Here is an 18,246-nt window from a genome sequence, read left to right on the forward strand (position 1 = left end):
CAGTGGGCACATGAACCACATACCAGGCATAAACCATGACCTACAAAACATTCTCAGTTTTAAGTATATAAATCCCTTATTTGGACATTTTTACTAGGTAAGTTTTCAAAAAAAGAAAAAAAAAAAGTAAGTTACCAGAAAATGAGTCCACAGTTTAAAAATATAAAAATAAGCCAGGCGCGGTGGCTCACATTTGTAATCCCAGCACTTTGGGAGGCCGAGGCGGGTGGATCACGAGGTCAAGAGATCAAGACCATCCTGGTCAACATGGTGAAACCCCGTCTCTACTAAAAATACAAAAAAAAATTAGCTGGGCATGGTGGCACGTGCCTGTAATCCCAGCGACTCAGGAGGCTGAGGCAGGAGAATTGCCTGAACCCAGGAGGCGGAGGTTGCGGTGAGCCGAGATCGCGCCATTGCACTCCAGCCTGGGTAACAAGAGCGAAACTCCGTCTCAAAAATAAATAAATAAATAAATAAATAAATAAAAATAATTACCACCATATACTAAGAATTACCAACTCTTGATGAGTTATAACCTAAATACTTGAGATTATTTCAACCCTGAAAAGTTTAGCTGTTCTTCAACTATACAGAAAACACACATTATCTAAGCAGGGCAAAGAGCTCCTTCAATATGTATCACTTTACTAGGTCAAGAGAATTTCCCACAGTACTTAAGCCTGATAAATTCATGTTCAAACAGCCAGGAAACAGTTCACAAAGGAAGCACTTAAAAAAAACATAGAAACCAATCATTTTATTGTAAAACTTAGTAATTTAATTATTTCTGTACTTTTGCTTTTAAGAATAAAAGGTGACAGTCAATGTTTAAAACTGGAAACCAGATAATCAGACAGAAATCACATTTATTTCAAGAGCTCAAAGTGCAAATACAGCCAATCAGTTCACAAAGTTTCAAGATACAGTTTTTAATGACAATGGAAATTTGATATCCAAAAAAGAAAGGGTAAATAGTCCAGAAATAAAGCTCCTCAATTTTTAAAAAAAATTCGAGTAACCTGAAAAACTTACTAAAATAGTCCCCTTACATCAATTCAGAAATGCCAGTACTGCACTGCAATCAAGAAGGACTGTTCAGACAGAATCAGCCCAGACTGGTTAGCTCCAATTTAGAATGGAAGTTCTTGGTGTTGGCTTTTCCTGATTTGGAAGCTTCAGTCACTCACTGCTATCAATCGATGTGGTTCAATCCATGACATTTTGATCTTTAGGCAAATTCTAAAAAATGTTTAAAGTTAAAAAGGCCGGGCGCAGTGGCTTCTACCTGTAATTCCAGTGCTTTGGGAGGCCAAGGCGGGCAGATCACTTGAGGTCAGGAGTTCAAGACAGGCCTGTCAAACATGGTGAAATCCCATCTCTACAAAAATACAAAAATTAGCTGGGCATGGCGGTATGTGCCTGTAGTCCCAGCTACTCAGGAGGCTGAGACAGAATTGCTCGAACTGAGAGGCAGAGGTTACAGTGAGCTGAGATTGTGCCACTGCACTCCAGCCTGGGTAAGAGTGAAGCTTTGTCTCAAAAAAAAAAAAAAAAGTTAAATATAAGGCCAACACAACCAATAAGAAGAATTTTCTGAAATGACCAGTACATATCTAAAAGATTTAAAGACCAATGTCAACTTCAGGCCTATGGTTTTACTGGGAGAAAAGTCATAGTTTTAATACTTCTAGTATCCAAAACCTTCTCAGAAGCTTAGGAATATGGCCTTTAAAACTTCCTCATGAAAACTGTACTTAAATATATATTTATTCATTTCTACATATACAGAACTTGTAGGTAAAGTAGAAAAAGTTCCCACTAGGAAGGTAATTAAAGGTTGTTAATGTTCTTTTTATCACTCAGTAGCCAGAAGACATGCTTATCTCTGCTCTCCAGAAGCAATGTTAGCTACTAGTTTCAATTCAAGAAAATGTTTATCTTTCAGGAAGGTTTACGTGAGATAGTTATTCAGTCTTTTTCTCCAACTTCTTCCTCTTTTCATTATAGGCATGATACTGAGAGTCTGTTCCAAAAATTCTATCCCACCATGTAAATGTTGAAGCATAGTTTCCGATGAAGTTCATGTGGTGGAAATCATGATGCCGAGAACCAGCATAGAAAGGGATGAAATTTAAAGGGTTGAGAGGAATATAATAACCACTGAAACAAAAATTATAAAGATTATTAAGGAATAAATACATCTCAAATAATTGTCATTTTGATTAATAATCATGTGCTCGCATTAACCAATCTACATAACATTCCACTTTGCCTAGACCACTTTATTTCTAAGATGTTCACAAACGGCAAACACAGAAAATGGTGCATATTCTAGAAACCACTCTAAGAAAAAAAAAATCCTTAAAAGATTTATGAAAATCATTCACTTTATGATAAAATGTGTAAATGATGGAAGAGAGGGGTTTTAGTAATGAATCTTTAAAACAGATTTTTAAGAATTAATTTTCTTTTATGCTTCAGAGGAAGCTTTCTTACCATAATCTATAATAGTTGTAAATAAAGCCCAAAATACTAAAATACTACATATGTTTTTTAGGAAAAGTCACATAAAATTAGTATCAAGTATTAAAAAGGGCAGACCCATGAATCCCTGTATAGTAACTTCGTTTACTTTTTTAGGCAATGACAAGATGGAATCAAACGGACCACAATCAATCAAAATACCAGCATGCTCTTCTCTCTTTTCTTTAGTTGGGAGAAGACAGTGGCTTCTAAAGAGTCACATTTAGAGTGCGCGCCTCTATTTCTAACTATGTATCTACAATCAGACATCCAGTTATACTCGTCCGAATCACTCTAACCCTCTCTTCTTTTGAGGAGCTTAGGCAGAAATAAACAATGGATAGAAAAAAATGAAAGAAATATCAACTACAGTTTTTCTACAGAAGAACATTCTCTGCCTAGGACTAGAAGCATCAATTTTCCTACTTTAACACTTTGAAAACAATTCTTACAATTTGATATTCTGCATTCACAGGTACAGAAGTAAGTCCCAAGTCAAAATACAATGAACATATAATTTAAAGAGAATGAACAATTAGGATAAGCATTTAAGAAGGCATTCAATGTAAATAATTTACCACAAATTGGCTTCCAATCAACAGAAAGGATGCATTTGAAAAATATATATATATATATGTGTGTGTATGTTACAAGCAGTACTTCCATCTATTAAGTTCTTTTATCAGTGCTGAATAGTGGAGACTAGAAATAGTCTTATTCAATGAAGGCTGAATGCTTTGATTTTTTTTCAAATATGAGTTAGGTTTAGGTTTATCACAGAAGGATAAAGAAATTGCTTGTTCTAAATATATATTTGCCCAAATAATACATTATCACTATAAAAATTATTAATAGCATAGGCTAGAATGTAAAAACATCTATTATTTAAACTTTTATCCAAAAATTGTGTTTTCTTAATATAACATTAACTCTCTATTAGTCTACTTAGAAATATGATAATCTTATTACCATGAAAATAAAGATATTTCATTATACTTTATACCTGAACAGAAACCAATACTCACCTATGGACATCAATAGTTTCCATCAAACGAATGGTCACCCATGCCCAAAGAAGAATTACATGATCACACAAAAGCACGATTCCAATGAAAAATCCAGTTCCAAGAATTAGAGTTTCCAAAGGATGTGCATATTCAGCTTCCATTCCAAATGGAGCCTAAAACAAACAGATAAGAAATTCTTAGTTTCTTAGTTATTGTGATGGGGTTAATTTTATGTGTCAACTTGGCTAGGCTATGATGCCCAACTGTTTGATTAAATACCAGTCTAGATGTTGTTGTTAAGGTATTTTTTAGATGTTGTTAACTTTTAAATCAGTAGACTCTGAGTAAAGGTGATTATCCTTCATAAACAGGGCGGGCTTCATCCAATCACTTGAAGGCCTTCAGGACAAAGGCTGAGGTTTACTGAAGAAGAAGAATTCTCAAGACTGCAGCACAGAAACCCAGCCTGAGTTTCCAACTTGCTGCTCCACGGAATTTGGACCCAAGGCTGCAACAATTCTCACCTCAATTTCCAGTCTGTAGTCTGCTTTACAGATTTCAGACCTGAAAGCCCCAACACCTGCATGAGCCAATTTCTTAAAATAAACCTCCCTCTCTGCACATATACACTAATGATTCTGCTTTGCTGGAGAACTTCACTAATACATATATTCTATTTATGCATGACGTTTTACAAAGTTATTTTGATTCTATATGTAGTGATGATCGATCTAGCCATACACTTATAAATAATAGTAATTTTTAATAAAAATACTTTTTTGTCCCTACTAAACATCAAAAGGTCTAGGGGTATAAAAATCTTACTGTCTTTGATGGTTTAAGATAAAGGCACTAAATAATTGACTTGAATTTTAATTTTGATTTATGAATTTATATTTGTTCTTCTAATAAAGACATGCTTGATTTGGCATACCATGTAATCACGATCAATGCAAAACATACTCACATGGCCAGTTTGATAAAGCTTCATCAAAGCAATTCTAACAGTTGGGCATGGTGGCTCACGCCTGTAATCCCAACACTTTGGTAGGCTGAGGAGGGTGGATCACCTGAGGTCAGGAGTTTGAGACCTGACCCCAACATAGTGAAGTCCTGTTTCTACCAAAAATACAAAATTAGCCACACATGGTGGCGCATGCCTGTAATCCTAGCTACTTGAGAGACTGAGGCAGGAGAATTGCTTGAATCCAGGAGGCAAAGGTTGCAGTGAGCCAAGATCATGCCATTGCAGTGCAGCCTGGGCAACAAGAGCAAAACTCCGACTCATAAAAAAAGAAAAAAAAAAAGCTGTTCTAATAAAAGTCACTGTTTTTGTGGGAGTTAGCAATGTGAGTATCTAGCTGTGTCAGTACAGCACTCTGTCCACAAGGATGGAAGTTGAAACTTTCATGTAATATATTTCTTTCAGATTTCAATTTACCATGAAATTTAAATACTGAAGAAAACACATAGAACTGGCTTGTTTGTATATGTGTGTTGCTCTTAATAATCATGACAAAGGAAAAGAAAATAAAAATGTCACCCACAATTTTAGAAAAATGCTCAGGCAATTGAAATAGACATTTTGCCTCTAACAGAAAGAATTAAACATAATTCTAGAGTGAATCAGCAACCAACAGAACGGGAAAAAATTTTTGCAATCTACCCATCTGACAAAGGGCTGATATCCAGAATCTACAAAGAACTAAAACAGATTTACAAGAAAAAAACAGGCCCACTCAAAAGTGGGCAAAGGGTATGAACAGACACTTTACAAAAGAAGACATTTATGAGGCCAACAAACATATGAAAAAATGCTCATCATCGCTAGTCATTAGAGAAATGCAAATCAAAACTACATTGAGATACCATCTCACACCAATTAGAATGGCCATCATTAAAAAATCTGGAGACAACAGATGCTGGAGAGGATGTGGAGAAAAAGGAACACTTTTACACTGTTGGTGGGAGTGTAAATTAGTTCAACCATTGTGGAAGACAGTGTGGTGATTCCTCAAGGACCTAGAAATAGAAATTCCATTTGACCCAGCAATCCCATTACTGGGTATATATCCAAAGGATTACAAATCGTTCTAGTATAAGGACACATGCACACGAATGTTCATTGTGGCACCGTTTACAATAGCAAAGACTTGCAACTAACCCAAATGCCCATCGATGATAGACTGGACAGGGAAAATGTGGCACATATATACCATGGAATACTATGCAGCCATAAAAAACGATGAGTTCGTGTCCTTTGTAGGGACATGGATGAACCTGGAAACCATCATTCTCAGCAAACTGACACAAGAACAGAAAATCAAACACCGAATGTTCTCACTCATAGGCGGCTGTTGAACAATGAGAACACATGGACACAGGGAGGGGAGCATCACACACTCAGGTCTGTCGGGGGGAAATAGGGGAGGGACAGCAGGGGGTGGGGAGTTGGGGAGGGATAACATGGGGAGAAATGCCAGATATAGGTGATGGGGAGGAAGGCAGCAAACCATATTGCCATGTATGTACCTATGCAACAATCTTGCATGTTCTTCACATGTACCCCAAAACCTAAAATGCAATCAAATATACTAAAAAAAAAAAGAATTAAACATAATTCTAACATACCTGAAACTCATGATGAACTTTATGAATATACTTGTATATTCTCTTGTGGTGTAAGAGTCTATGCAGAAAATAGTGCCAAGTATCTTCAATGACTGCACAGCCAAGGCATCTTGCCAAAAGCAAATACCTTTAGGATAAAAATGTTATAATGTGTAAGAAATAATTTTTACTTAAACAGTCCAGAGTTTTAGTTGGAGTCACTGCTTGAGACATTACATTAAACAAAATACACACTTACCAGGTTGACCTAATTGGATATATTCATAAATAAATTTTCAAAACTAGATCCAGCTACATGATATAATCTGATATAAGGTTAAAGAGATTGCCCACTATACCAATTCCATTTCATGACAATGTTTGCATAACTTGCCTAAAGACACATTTTTTTTTTTTTTTGAGACGGAGTTTCGCTCTTATTACCCAGGCTGGCGCGATCTCGGCTCACCGCAACCTCCGCCTCCTGGGTTCAGGCAATTCTCCTGCCTCAGCCTCCTGAGTAGCTGAGATTACAGGCACGCGCCACCGTGCCCAGCTAATTTTTTGTATTTTTAGTAGAGACGGGGTTTCACCATGTTGACCAGGATGGTCTCGATCTCTTGACCTCGTGATCCACCCGCCTCAGCCTCCCAAAATGCTGGGATTACAGGCGTGAGCCACCACGCCCAGCCTAAAGACACATTTCTTAAGAGGTATCCCTGTTAAGTGATACGAGTATATGTATGTGTGTGTGTATACATATATATACACACACACATTTTTATATATGTATATATATACACATACATATTTTTGTTTATATGAACACAATTTCTATAAACCTCACAAATGATTCCCGTATTTTTCATTCATTTTAAACTTACAATGCAATATATTTTCCATCAGCATAAGCACTTCTATATGTATATAAACATACAAAAGACGTTATGGAAACTTCTGATACTAGAAGCTCACCTTCCAATAAAATATTAAAAAGATGTAAACGTGAAAACATTTTAGGAGTTTACTATGGTTTACTTTTCTATTGTTTATTTACTTCCAAAGTTTAGAACATTAACTAAGATTAAGAAAAAAGGTAAACATTAAGTATAACTTAATTGAATAATAAGCCACAACTGGGTGCGAAAACCAAACTTTGATCTACATACCACCTTGGCATTCTTTCCCAATCATAAGGAATATTGAAATACTCCGTAAAATAGTAGGTTCCGCAAATCAAAGGTAGCTGAATACAGAAGTGATTAAAGAGAAGAACTTTGAAACATTTCCATTGGTTTTCCAATGTTTCTGGTTTATCCTACGGAGAAAAATCACAACACCTAGTATTAGTCTCTGCTATCACAGTTTAACTTGACCTAATTTTTTCTCTAATGTTTATGTTGGACCTTAATTCTATGTCAGTTATGTTAACTTTATAGTAGCTAAGACTCAGGAATCTTTGCCTTCTAAATTCTTGACGACGACTATCACTACTTTAGGTGAAGAAACCTAACAGATGCCCCCAGCCATAAGGATCTCAAACTAAAACACTACAGAATGAGTAACTCTCCAGTCTTTGCTGCCACAGATCATTCACTTCACTTCTTTTACCAGAAGTTTCAGAGAAGACAGATGATATGCTAAGATTACAGTTGGCGTCCGCAACTGAAGAAGGTGTACACAAAGCATTGGAAGCCTTTTATACAGGTAAATCGATGCTTCCAGGCATTCAGTGGTATTCATTCCAATAAACAAGTGAGTACACTTTTGTTCATATCCAATGACAGAATTATAAACTCTCTGAGTTGAGGAGTACAGAGCTGTGTCTTGATGATGGAGTTCACAGATTCAAGTCAAAATGAGAAAAGTTGTAGCAACATGAAATGTTCCTAAAACCTCATCAGGATATCCATTTGCTAAGCAAGCCATTATTAAAAAGAAAACAACAACAAAACACAAAAACCTAAATTTATTCAATTTACAGGACTGCATTTAACATATAAAAAAGTGCTTTGGGTTTTACAAAACGATGGTGACAATAAATATTAGTTATTGCTTTGTTTTAAATGTCACTGCTGAAAAATTCAGGAACCTGCCAACAAAACGCTTTTAAGTAGCCACAATATCCAAAGTACAGGAACTACTGTGTATCAGCAGAAGCTCACAGAGGTCAGCCAGCTTGGGCAGAGTCACACACACAGTTATTAGCAGAAGTTGGACTAACAATTCTAGGCCTTCAGATCCAGTTCTGTTCTTAAAATTCCTTAAGGGTTATCTTCCTGACAAAAATAGGAAAAGCACTGAACTAAGAATCAATCCAGAGACCTGTGCTCTAATACCAAGGGCTGCTACTCACCAGTTAACTAGCTCTGTGACATTTACAACTTATTTGTTTCCTCAACAATAAAATGAGAGGATTTGACAACTGGCCTTTGTATTTCTAATCTGAGCATTATCTAACCCCACTCCTCTAAACTGGAACGAAATAAATGAAACATTCAGGCTTCAGTTGGCAATTGGCACTGTTCCTACAGAAACTATGCTTAATAGACTTAATTTCCTGGGTAGACTCTGATATCCAGGCAGTTACAGAAATTACAAAGTTTAATCAACTATAATAAAATCATATGCTATACCATTTAAAGTACACATAAATTAGTTAAAAAGACAGCAATAAAAATCATACCTAGTACAATATGAAAGTTTACCATATTTTACTTTCTTTATGCATAACTGTGCCTAATATGAAGGAATACCTTTACAAGGCCACAGACTTCAGAAATAATATTTTTAGTACATTTATCTTTGAGGAAAATTTTTGGAAAATTACTAAGATATTTATGTATGATTTTTTAAAAGTAATTTAAAAATTAAGATGTATTTTTTTTTTTAGATCCTGCAGTCTACTTGATTCTCATTCCTGTGAAATTTCCCCAAACTAGCAAGCACATGCATTAACTTCTCCAGTTGTGTATTCTGTTTGAAAGCAGAAAGTCTTTAGTACTATTTCATCACCACCAGCAGCTTTTTTTTCTTTTTGACAATTTTAAGAATAAAAACATTTATTGTAAATGTTAAATATGATTCTCAAATATTTTACCTTAAACCATTGATACTTTCAATGTTAAGGTAAAATTTTACCTTAAACAACTGATAACCTTTAAGGTATCTGCTCAAAATGCATAAACCTGTAATTAATTTGTACTAATATTTTGGTTTCTTTTAAAACACCTTTAACTTGTGAAAACTGGTACTGATTTAACATCACAATTTATTTTTGAATCAAAAATGCTCAAACCATGGACTTTAATGGTTATGAAACTTGAAGACTTGCTAAGTAGAGACTTGAAGTCCTATTACCCAGCCTTTCAATCTGTTTATAAACAACTAGTTCAGACCAACTAGACTACAGCTTCTTTTCTTTGCTACACTATATTTTAAAGCTGCTCAAAACCCTTGACTGAAAAAACATTTCCTTTCTCTGGAAAGGTTCTACTTCTAACCAATGAGTCGGCTGCAAAGTACAGTGAAGGAGAAAAAGAATGCTTGTGCCTGGCCAGCCATACAATGAATCAGCCCTATAAATAAATCATTGGGTGACAGACACATGGCAGCCATAATCACCCTAAAGGTGCATTAGAACTTTGACATCCAAACTTAATTCTGCCTTTCAAAGCAGGTGCTTTTCTAAAAAGCACTTTTGAACTTCTGTGATGTTAATTGAAGGTAACAGAGTACTCTCTTTTGGGTTACATTATTTTTTATTTCCTTCACCTTTGCCCGTTGCTCTTTTCTCCTTTGGCCTGGAGTCCGCAGTCATCTGACCCCTACATTATCCCCAGAGAAGATTAATATTAATACCTTCTTAAAGTGAGACTCACTGGGAAAGGCTGTGAAGCTAACAAAATGATAACAGAGAACGTGTACAGATTACCATCGAACATATATACAGATGTGCCTTAGTATCCTTGGGGGATTGGTTCTGGGACTTTCTGCAGATACCCAAATCTGAAGAAGCTCAAGTGCCTGATATAAAATGACACACTATTTGGCATAACCTACACATATCCTCCCTTATACTTTAAATCATTTCTAAAGTACTTATAATACTTAATAAAATGCAAATGCTCCATAAATAGCTATTATTTTGAATAATGACAAGGAAAAAAGACTGTACATGTCAGTATAGACAGTTTTTTTCCCCTGAATATTTCTGATCTGCAGTTGGTTGGATTCATGGATACATAACCCATGGATATGGAGGATGAACTGTACTGAGTGAATGTAAATTACTTTCCATAGATGAATACTCTCAATGGTCTACTTTCTACCAAAACTGCATGCCCTTGAGTTTTAGTTTGGAATGACCTTTTATGAAAAGTAAACAGCAAACACTAGAAACTATCATCGGTTTACTAAATGCTGACAAATAATTCATCTTTCTAATAAGCTACTCCAAATTCTCATGTCAGGCTCATAGGCAACATACTAGATTTCACATTGTCATGTATGTAGCAATCTCTTGACATTTAGTGCAATGAAGTAAATATCCAGAAACAAGGAGCTTCACCTCCTTATTTGGGATAATATGAATGCTGCCAAACGATCTACTATATATTTAGAGGAAAAAAATCTTGAATAGCCCTGATCCAAGGTCTTAGTGTATTAACAGTCACTTAGATTTGCTGGAACATCAGGAGTTCGGGTGAACTGCAAAATATGCACGAATCACCATACCTTTCCTTTCCAGCTAGCTTAGATAATTAAGATTTAGAAACTTAAGTTAGATAAACATCATATCTACTTAACGGCCAATTTAACAAACTATTCTTGAAATATTATCAGTAATGACTTAGGACTGTGCTGTTCAATTCAGGAGCAACTAGTAACATGTGGCTACCAAACACTTTAAAAACAGTTCGTCTAAATTGAGACAGGCTAAAGTTAATATAAAATACACACGGGATTGCAAAGACTTATTAAATATCTCATTACAAATTTTTTAGATTTTGATTACTGGTTGAAATAATAGTTTATGTCTTATTTTTTTCAAGACAAAGTCTCACTCCATCGCCAATGCCAGAGTACAGTGGTGCAGTCCTGCTTCAGCCTCGTAAGTAGCGAGGACTACAGGTGTGCACCACCATGCCTGGATATTTTTGTAGTTTTTTGTAGAGACAGGGTCTTGCTATGTCGCCCAGGATGGTCTTGAACTCCTGGCCTCATGCAATCCTCCTGTCTTGTTCTCTCAAAGTGCTGGAATTTCAGGAATGAACCCTGCACCCAGGCATAGTTTACAATTATTGAGTTAAATAATACACATTATGAAATTAATTTCCTTATTTCTTTTTTACCTTTTCTATGTATTCTACTAGAAAATTTAAAATTACATATGTGGCTTCATTTTATTTCTATTGGATATCACTGATTTAGCCTCTCAAAACAAAGCTGTATTTACTTTTAAAATATTCAGCAACATTAATGATAATATTCTATTTCGAGTCCCTTATACTCACCTTTTGAATTTTGTATTTTTTCATATAAGGTATAAATTGAAATAAAAATCCAGGTAAACAGAACAAGAAATAAATGGCTTCATGAACTATAAGGGATCCCCATGTTGCAATCTGGAACTTTGTATAATTATTCAACATATAGTTCCAAGCATTTTTAAATGGTTCTTGCAAAGGATTCTCGGGTAAAAGTGAATCTAAATATTCCACAGCCAAGGATGCTGAACTAAAGATGCTGACACTTTCATTTGTTGCCATTTTTCAAATCTCTGCCGACAGCCTTATAATTCTGTAGAAATGAATATATATAACAAATAAGTTAAACAATGAGCTTTCAAAAAATAAAACAGTTAAAAAATGCATCCTCTAATCATTTTTACAATGATAACTACTAAAGGAGTACCAACTTCTCAGGCTTTACACCATTTAAAAAAATTTGCTGGATATCATCACCATTTCCATTTATAGATATTCCTCTAAAAAACACATTATTTTCAAGAACAGTAGCTGAAAAAACAATAGGTGAAAAATTTTTTCAATCCATATTTAAGGAAATCATCAGTGTGGTTCTCATGGAAAAGCTTCTAATTTAAACGAGCAATAGTTGGGTTTAAAAGTATCACTTAACGTCAAAAGAGCCTATGAAGAAAAAGCCTGCCAAATATGAATACATGAAAATTAAATACTTATTACTGGGGAATAGAAAAACAGTCATAAACAAACTCAAAGATAAAATGACTAACTGGGAAAAATATTTCTAACATTTTATGACAAAGGCCTACAAAGTGCGCTTTAAAAAAAACCTAAAAACACAATAGAAAAATGACAAATGCCATTCACAAGCAGTTCTCAGAATAATAAAGGCAAACGGTCACCAAACAAGGAAGAAGCTTCACTTCATTCAACTGAGGAAATGATACTTTTAGCCTGAGTAGCAAATCTTTAAAAGTTTATTATGCCTAGTGCCCAGTACTGGTAAGAAGGTGAGAAAACAGGTATGACCACACATTGTTGGGGGGGGGATACATCACTGTATCATTGGAGGAAAAATTAGCAACACCTATCTTTTATTTATTTATTTATTTTTTTGAGACGGAGTTTCGCTCTTGTTACCCAGGCTGGAGTGCAATGGCGCGATCTCGGCTCATCGCAACCTCCGCCTCCTGGGTTCAAGCAATTCCCCTGCCTCAGCCTCCTGAGTAGCTGGAATTACAGGCACCCATCAACATGCCCAGCTAAGTTTTTGTATTTTTAGTAGAGACGGGGTTTCACCATTTTGACCAGGATGGTCTCGATCTCTTGACCTCGTGATCCACCCGCCTCGGCCTCCCAAGTGTTGGGATTACAGGCGTGAGCCACCACGCCCGGCAGCAACACCTATCTTAATGAATACATCCTTTGACCCAGCAATTTTCTCCTTCAAGGGTACAAAGACAGATAGACACACTAAGATGGAAGGAAGCATTGCTTGTAATAGCGAAAGCAAAGAGAAAAAAGTAAAAGCAAAACACAAATAAGCCATCAACAAGAGATGAGTTAAATAAATTCCTTCCATAGACAGCCATTTAAAAGAATGAGGAAGAGCTACATGCTCTACATAGAAAGATGTCTAAGAGTGTTAATCTAAACAACAGGTCACAAATATGTATAGCAAGAGCCCCACTTAGGTTTTTTGAAAAAAAAAAAATGTATTTTATTTATGCACTTTTATGCATATGTACATACAGAGACACACACAAACAGAAAATGTACAGATGGATACAAAGGGAACAATTTAGAATGGTGAATTCTAGGAAAATAGAGGTGTGTGGCGGGGTAGGAGATAGCGTAATGGAAAAGAGAGAAAAATCTGACTTTATGTCTTTTGCACAATTTTAACGTTTTAAATGAGCATGTTCTACTTACATAATAAATAAGCTCAATAAGCTCAATAGGTCACCAACCAAAAAATAGAGAAACTTTTCAAGAGCCACTTTCCTAAAAATGCTCACCACTCCTCCTTCTAGTTTATGAATTTTGCTGGACCACTTCAAAAATGAGTATTTTAAAGTCTTAGAAGAGTTCTAAATAGTACATAAAAGTCCCCTCCTCCAACACTTCTCAAATCGACCTTTTTATCCCATTCTACAGAAGGAATATTGAGAACCTAGCCAACTTCTTCAGGCCTCTGAATTCACTTCAAGTCCTCCTTCTTCTGTCCTACTCATCTCAAACTACTTACACCACAGTGACGATAACGTTCCATTCTGTGTCATTAGAAGCCTCAAAATTTCTTTGCTCATTCATTCTTTCCTCGAAGACTGATCAGTCTTCTTTTGTTATCTTCCCTCAAGAACTTGTCCATCACTTATCCTTTCTCATCTTTCATCCTTCTCCCTTGCACAGAATCCATTCCCTCAAGTCTAAAAAAACACATTCACATCTGCCTTTCTTTTTCTTTTTTTTTTTGAGACAGGGCCTCACTCTGTCACCCAAGCTGGAGTGCAGTGGCATAATTATGGCTCACTGCAGCCTCAATCTCCCAGGCTCAAGCAATCCTCCCACCTCAGCCTCTTGTAGCTGGGACCACAGGCACACGCCACTATGCCTGGCTACTTTTTATTTTTATTTTTCATGGAGACAGGGGTCACCCTATGTTGCCCAGACTGGTCTTAAACTCCTAGGCTCATGTGATCCTCCCATCTTAGCCTCCCAAAGTGTTGGGATTACAGACATGAGCTATGGTACCCAGCCTACATCTTCCTTTCTTGATAAGCACCTTCCTAACCTCTATTACTTCTTCCAAGCCACTGTCCCATTTATCTTTCTTTGAACCAACCAACTTCTTTCTCAAAGGAGAATTCTACATAAAGATTGCTTAACTAGGCTGGGTGAGCTTGCTCACACCTGTAATCCCAGCACTTCGGGAGGCCAAGATGGGTGGATCACAAGGTCAGAAGTTTGAGACCAGCCTGACCAACATCATCGTGAAAGCTCGTCTCTGCTAAAACTACAAAAATTAGCCGGGTGTGGTGGCACACACCTGTAATCCCAGCTACTCAGAAGGCTGAGGCAAGAGAACTGCTTGAACCCGGGAGGCGGAGGTTGCAGTCAGCTGAGATGGTGCCACTGCACTCCAGCCTGGGAGACTGAGACTCTGTCTCAAAAAAAAAAAACAAAAAGATTGCTTAACTCACCTACACAACTCACTGGGCTAACTGCAATCTGGCTCCCCAATTACACCAAAATGTCTTCAATCATCTTCTAAGTTGTAAAATAAGACAACCATCTAATTTTAATTTTTCTCAAGGTGATTAGCAAATTTGACAATAATGAACCAACACTACTTACTAGCCCTGTCCTGTGACCTTGGACAAATTAGGTAACCTCTCTGTGATGGGTTTCATCATCAGCAAAAATTAAAACAATAGGTCTTCCAATGAGTCCAAGAGATAATGTATATAAAGCGCTTAGCACAGGACCTGGCATGTAATAGCTACAAGAAGCCAACAATTGTTAGGCACTTTCTGTGTAAAGAATTGTGTTCAGGTCGGGCGCGGTGGCTCACGCCTGTAATCCCAGCACTTAGGGAGGCCGAGGCGGGTGGATCACGAGGTCAAGAGATCGAGACCATCCTGGTCAACATGGTGAAATCCCGTCTCTACTGAAAATACAAAAAATTAGCTGGGCACGGTGGCGCGTGCCTGTAATCCCAGCTACTCAGGAGGCTGAGGCAGGAGAATTGCCTGAACCCAGGAGGCGGAGGTTGCGATGAGCCGAGATCGCGCCATTGCACTCCAGCCTGGGCAACAAGAGTGAAACTCTGTCTCAAAAAAAAAAAAAAGGATTGTGTTCAAAGCATGCTACATGCTCTCTACATTTTAACTTTAATCCTTACCACAACTTCGTGAGGTAGGTATCATTTTATCCCCATTTTAAAATAGATTTAAAAACTGAGGTTTAGAAAGATTAAGCAACTTGCCCAAAGTCACACAAACGCTAACTGGGGAAGCCCAGGCACTCATCCATTATACTATACTATACTTATAAATAAAATCCACAATAAGTATTAGAGTACAAGAAGAATTCCTATAGTTTACCTAAGCCTTCTGAAAAAGGTATTCGTTTTTCAGACACATGACTTGTCTTTATCTTCTTATTTCCTGTTTACATCCTAGCAACTGCAGTCTGCATTCTATTGTCATCACTGCACTGAACGTACTCTTATGAAAATCACTAAGGATCTCCAGCTGCCAAATCCAATAAATCTTTTTGTGGAGTTTGTTTTACTTGACTAATCTGGAAGATGTGATTCTTCTCCTCTTGAAATACTGCCTTTCCTTGGTTCCTGGAACTCACATCCATTCACTCTGAAAAGTATTGTGCATTCACTGTGCAGCTGCTGCCCTTACCCCTGAGTTTCACAAAACATAAAATTTAGTGAGGAATATCAACTAGTGTCCAAATCATCAAAAATTATGTGATTAAAAACAATAAAGGGAGGAATATACAGTGCTCTGAACTTCTAGAGAAAGGTGCAATCTAAACTGAGACCTAGAACACGAGAGGGAGGTGACAGATTGAAACAGCAGAGAGAGAGAGGGGGTCAAGGGAGGTGTTTTGCATAGAGAGAACAGCAACTACAAAGACTCAGCCAGGAGATTAGACAGAATATGAGAATTGAAGTTGGAAATTTCCTAGTAATGCCTTCCTTACTCCTTCCTAACTATTCCAGATTTTCTTGGGTGATCTTAACTTTTTTCTGTTTTTAAAATACGCTGATATCCATCCTGTCTATCTCTAGCCCTCTTCCCTAAACTCCAGGATCTGATTATCCAAGTTTACTGGCCATATCCAATCAGAGAGTTCAGAGGCATATAAACTCACTCAACAGGTGCAAAGGTTCGGTACGTGCTCCTCACAACCCCTGCCCACATACCTCCTTTAATGCCTAATTCTCAGACATAATGTTTTAAGTCTCTCCCATCTCTACTGCCTTAAGTCTTCAAACTCTCACCCAATGCAGAGATACTTGGTTTAGTTAACATTCAGGAATTTACTTTCCACAATGGAGCGAGGAAGTGGATATATCGTTGCTAACTGAACGAAAACAAAGTGGAATTAAAGCGGAGAGGGGAAACAAGGTCTTGGAGAATTGAATTTCCTTTTCCTTTTCTCACTCCTGGTCAACCTAAATGACTGGAAGCCTGCTCTGGAGGAGGCTGAGTAGATAAATTTAGTTATTTGTGGATTCTCAGAAACCTTGAAGTTTAGCTGTCAGCCAGTCTCTGTCCTTTGGCACTTTAACCCAGATTTCACCACCTCCTTCATTTTCTGGACCTGCCCTGCCTCCAGGCTTGCCCTTCTTAAACCCTATCTCTAAGAGGCAATGCCAGGATCTATCTAAACATCAGAGATAATCTCCTTAAAACACTCAAAGTTCAAGGGAATGCATTCCCTACGGATAAAGATCAAGCCCACTGCGATGCACATGAGGCCCTTCCTGACATTTCTTACACTCTCGCCAACCCACACTTCACATTTTTGCAGTATCTGATCATTCATGGTTGCTACTGCTTCATGTCTGTCTGCTCACGGAAATACCGTTCCTTTATAGGTGATGTCCTCCCATCGAACTCCTAGTCATCCCTCAGTAACCTCCTCTAGGACGCCCTTCCCAACCCCACTACTCCCAACGCATATTACATCTCACTCTTATTAAAATCATTAATCTTACCTCCTTCTCGTGTTTCCTGCTTTTGTATAACTTTCAGCACTCTATCACCCTGTGCTGCTCAACTGTCTTCTACGTCCCGTCTCCCGAAGACAACACTCTTTAAAGGCAAGAAACATGCAGTTCCATCACTTAAGAATTTCACTCCGTTTTCATCCGTTTCCCTCCTTTCTAGCACCCACCTTTTCCCAGGGCCCCCACTTTCACTCCAGTCTCCGTCCACCCCGTCTCGGGTACCACAGCCAGCGTCCCGCCCAGCGCGCGCATCCGCTCCCCGACCCGGCTCCCCGAGATCTCACGGAGCACCAGGTGGGAGCCCGCCTGCTCACCTTGCCTCGCTCACGAGCCACTCCTCTGGCCTCCTCACCAGAACGGCCGCGAGATGACAGCGGGCCACCGACACCCAGGATCGGCCAGGTGTTGCGACCTCAGACCCTGCCTCTCCCGGCTTGGGGGTGGAACCGGGTGGACCAGGCCGGTCCCTCCTGTCGTTATTGGCCTGCGACGGCTCCCGCCCCGCCTTCTCGGCGCGCTGATTGGTCTGCGCTCCTGCCGGCCTTGTGTGACTCGCGCAAACGAGCCCCTGGCGGTCCCAGCCATTGGTTCCGCGGATGGAGTGAGGATAGTGAGACCTGCAGGTCTAGCCAATGGCGGACTCCGCGGCGCTCCTGGAGGCGGGGAAGCGTGAAAGCGCGTGACGGCGTGAGGGGGAGGGCACCGACGGACCACCGCCCCGCCCTGCCGCGCGGAGTCGTCTTGGCAACTGCGGCCCCCGCGGATTCCTAGTTAGAGCCTGCGCTGTGCAGGGAAGAGAGGGTCGCGGCAGACGCCGTCCCAGAACTTTTATTTCAAATGTGAAGCGCCCAAACCCGGGAAG

General features: G+C 38.3%; 1 protein-coding gene across 1 annotated transcript; it reads right to left on the minus strand.

Annotated features, from left to right (window-relative positions):
• Nucleotides 1-745: 745 nt before the first annotated feature.
• LOC105732480 (methylsterol monooxygenase 1) lies at nt 746-17,834 on the minus strand. The gene is made up of 7 exons (XM_012474574.3): nt 17,699-17,834; nt 17,373-17,469; nt 11,660-11,945; nt 7,313-7,461; nt 6,165-6,291; nt 3,552-3,706; nt 746-2,163 (listed from the first exon to the last, which is right to left on the minus strand). The coding sequence occupies exons 3-7, from the start codon at nt 11,912-11,914 to the stop codon at nt 1,968-1,970; spliced, it is 882 nt and encodes a 293-aa protein (XP_012329997.1). The 5' UTR covers nt 11,915-11,945; nt 17,373-17,469; nt 17,699-17,834; the 3' UTR covers nt 746-1,967.
• Between the last annotated feature and the right edge of the window lie 412 nt (nt 17,835-18,246).

Source organism: Aotus nancymaae, unplaced genomic scaffold, assembly GCF_030222135.1.
Source record: "Aotus nancymaae isolate 86718 unplaced genomic scaffold, 86718_ANA_hifiasm-v0.15.2.pri h1tg000033l, whole genome shotgun sequence".
Classification (NCBI taxonomy): domain Eukaryota; kingdom Metazoa; phylum Chordata; class Mammalia; order Primates; family Aotidae; genus Aotus; species Aotus nancymaae.

Coding starts and splice junctions, on each gene's coding strand:
- LOC105732480 (XM_012474574.3), bottom strand. CDS start 11,914: ATGGCAACAAATGAAAGTGTCAGCATCTTTAGTTCAGCATCCTTGGCT. Junction 6,292..7,312: donor TGGGAAAGAATGCCAAGGTG/GTATGTAGATCA, acceptor TTTATCCTAAAG/GTATTTGCTTTTGGCAAGAT. Junction 3,707..6,164: donor AAGTTCATCATGAGTTTCAG/GTATGTTAGAAT, acceptor TGTTTGTTTTAG/GCTCCATTTGGAATGGAAGC.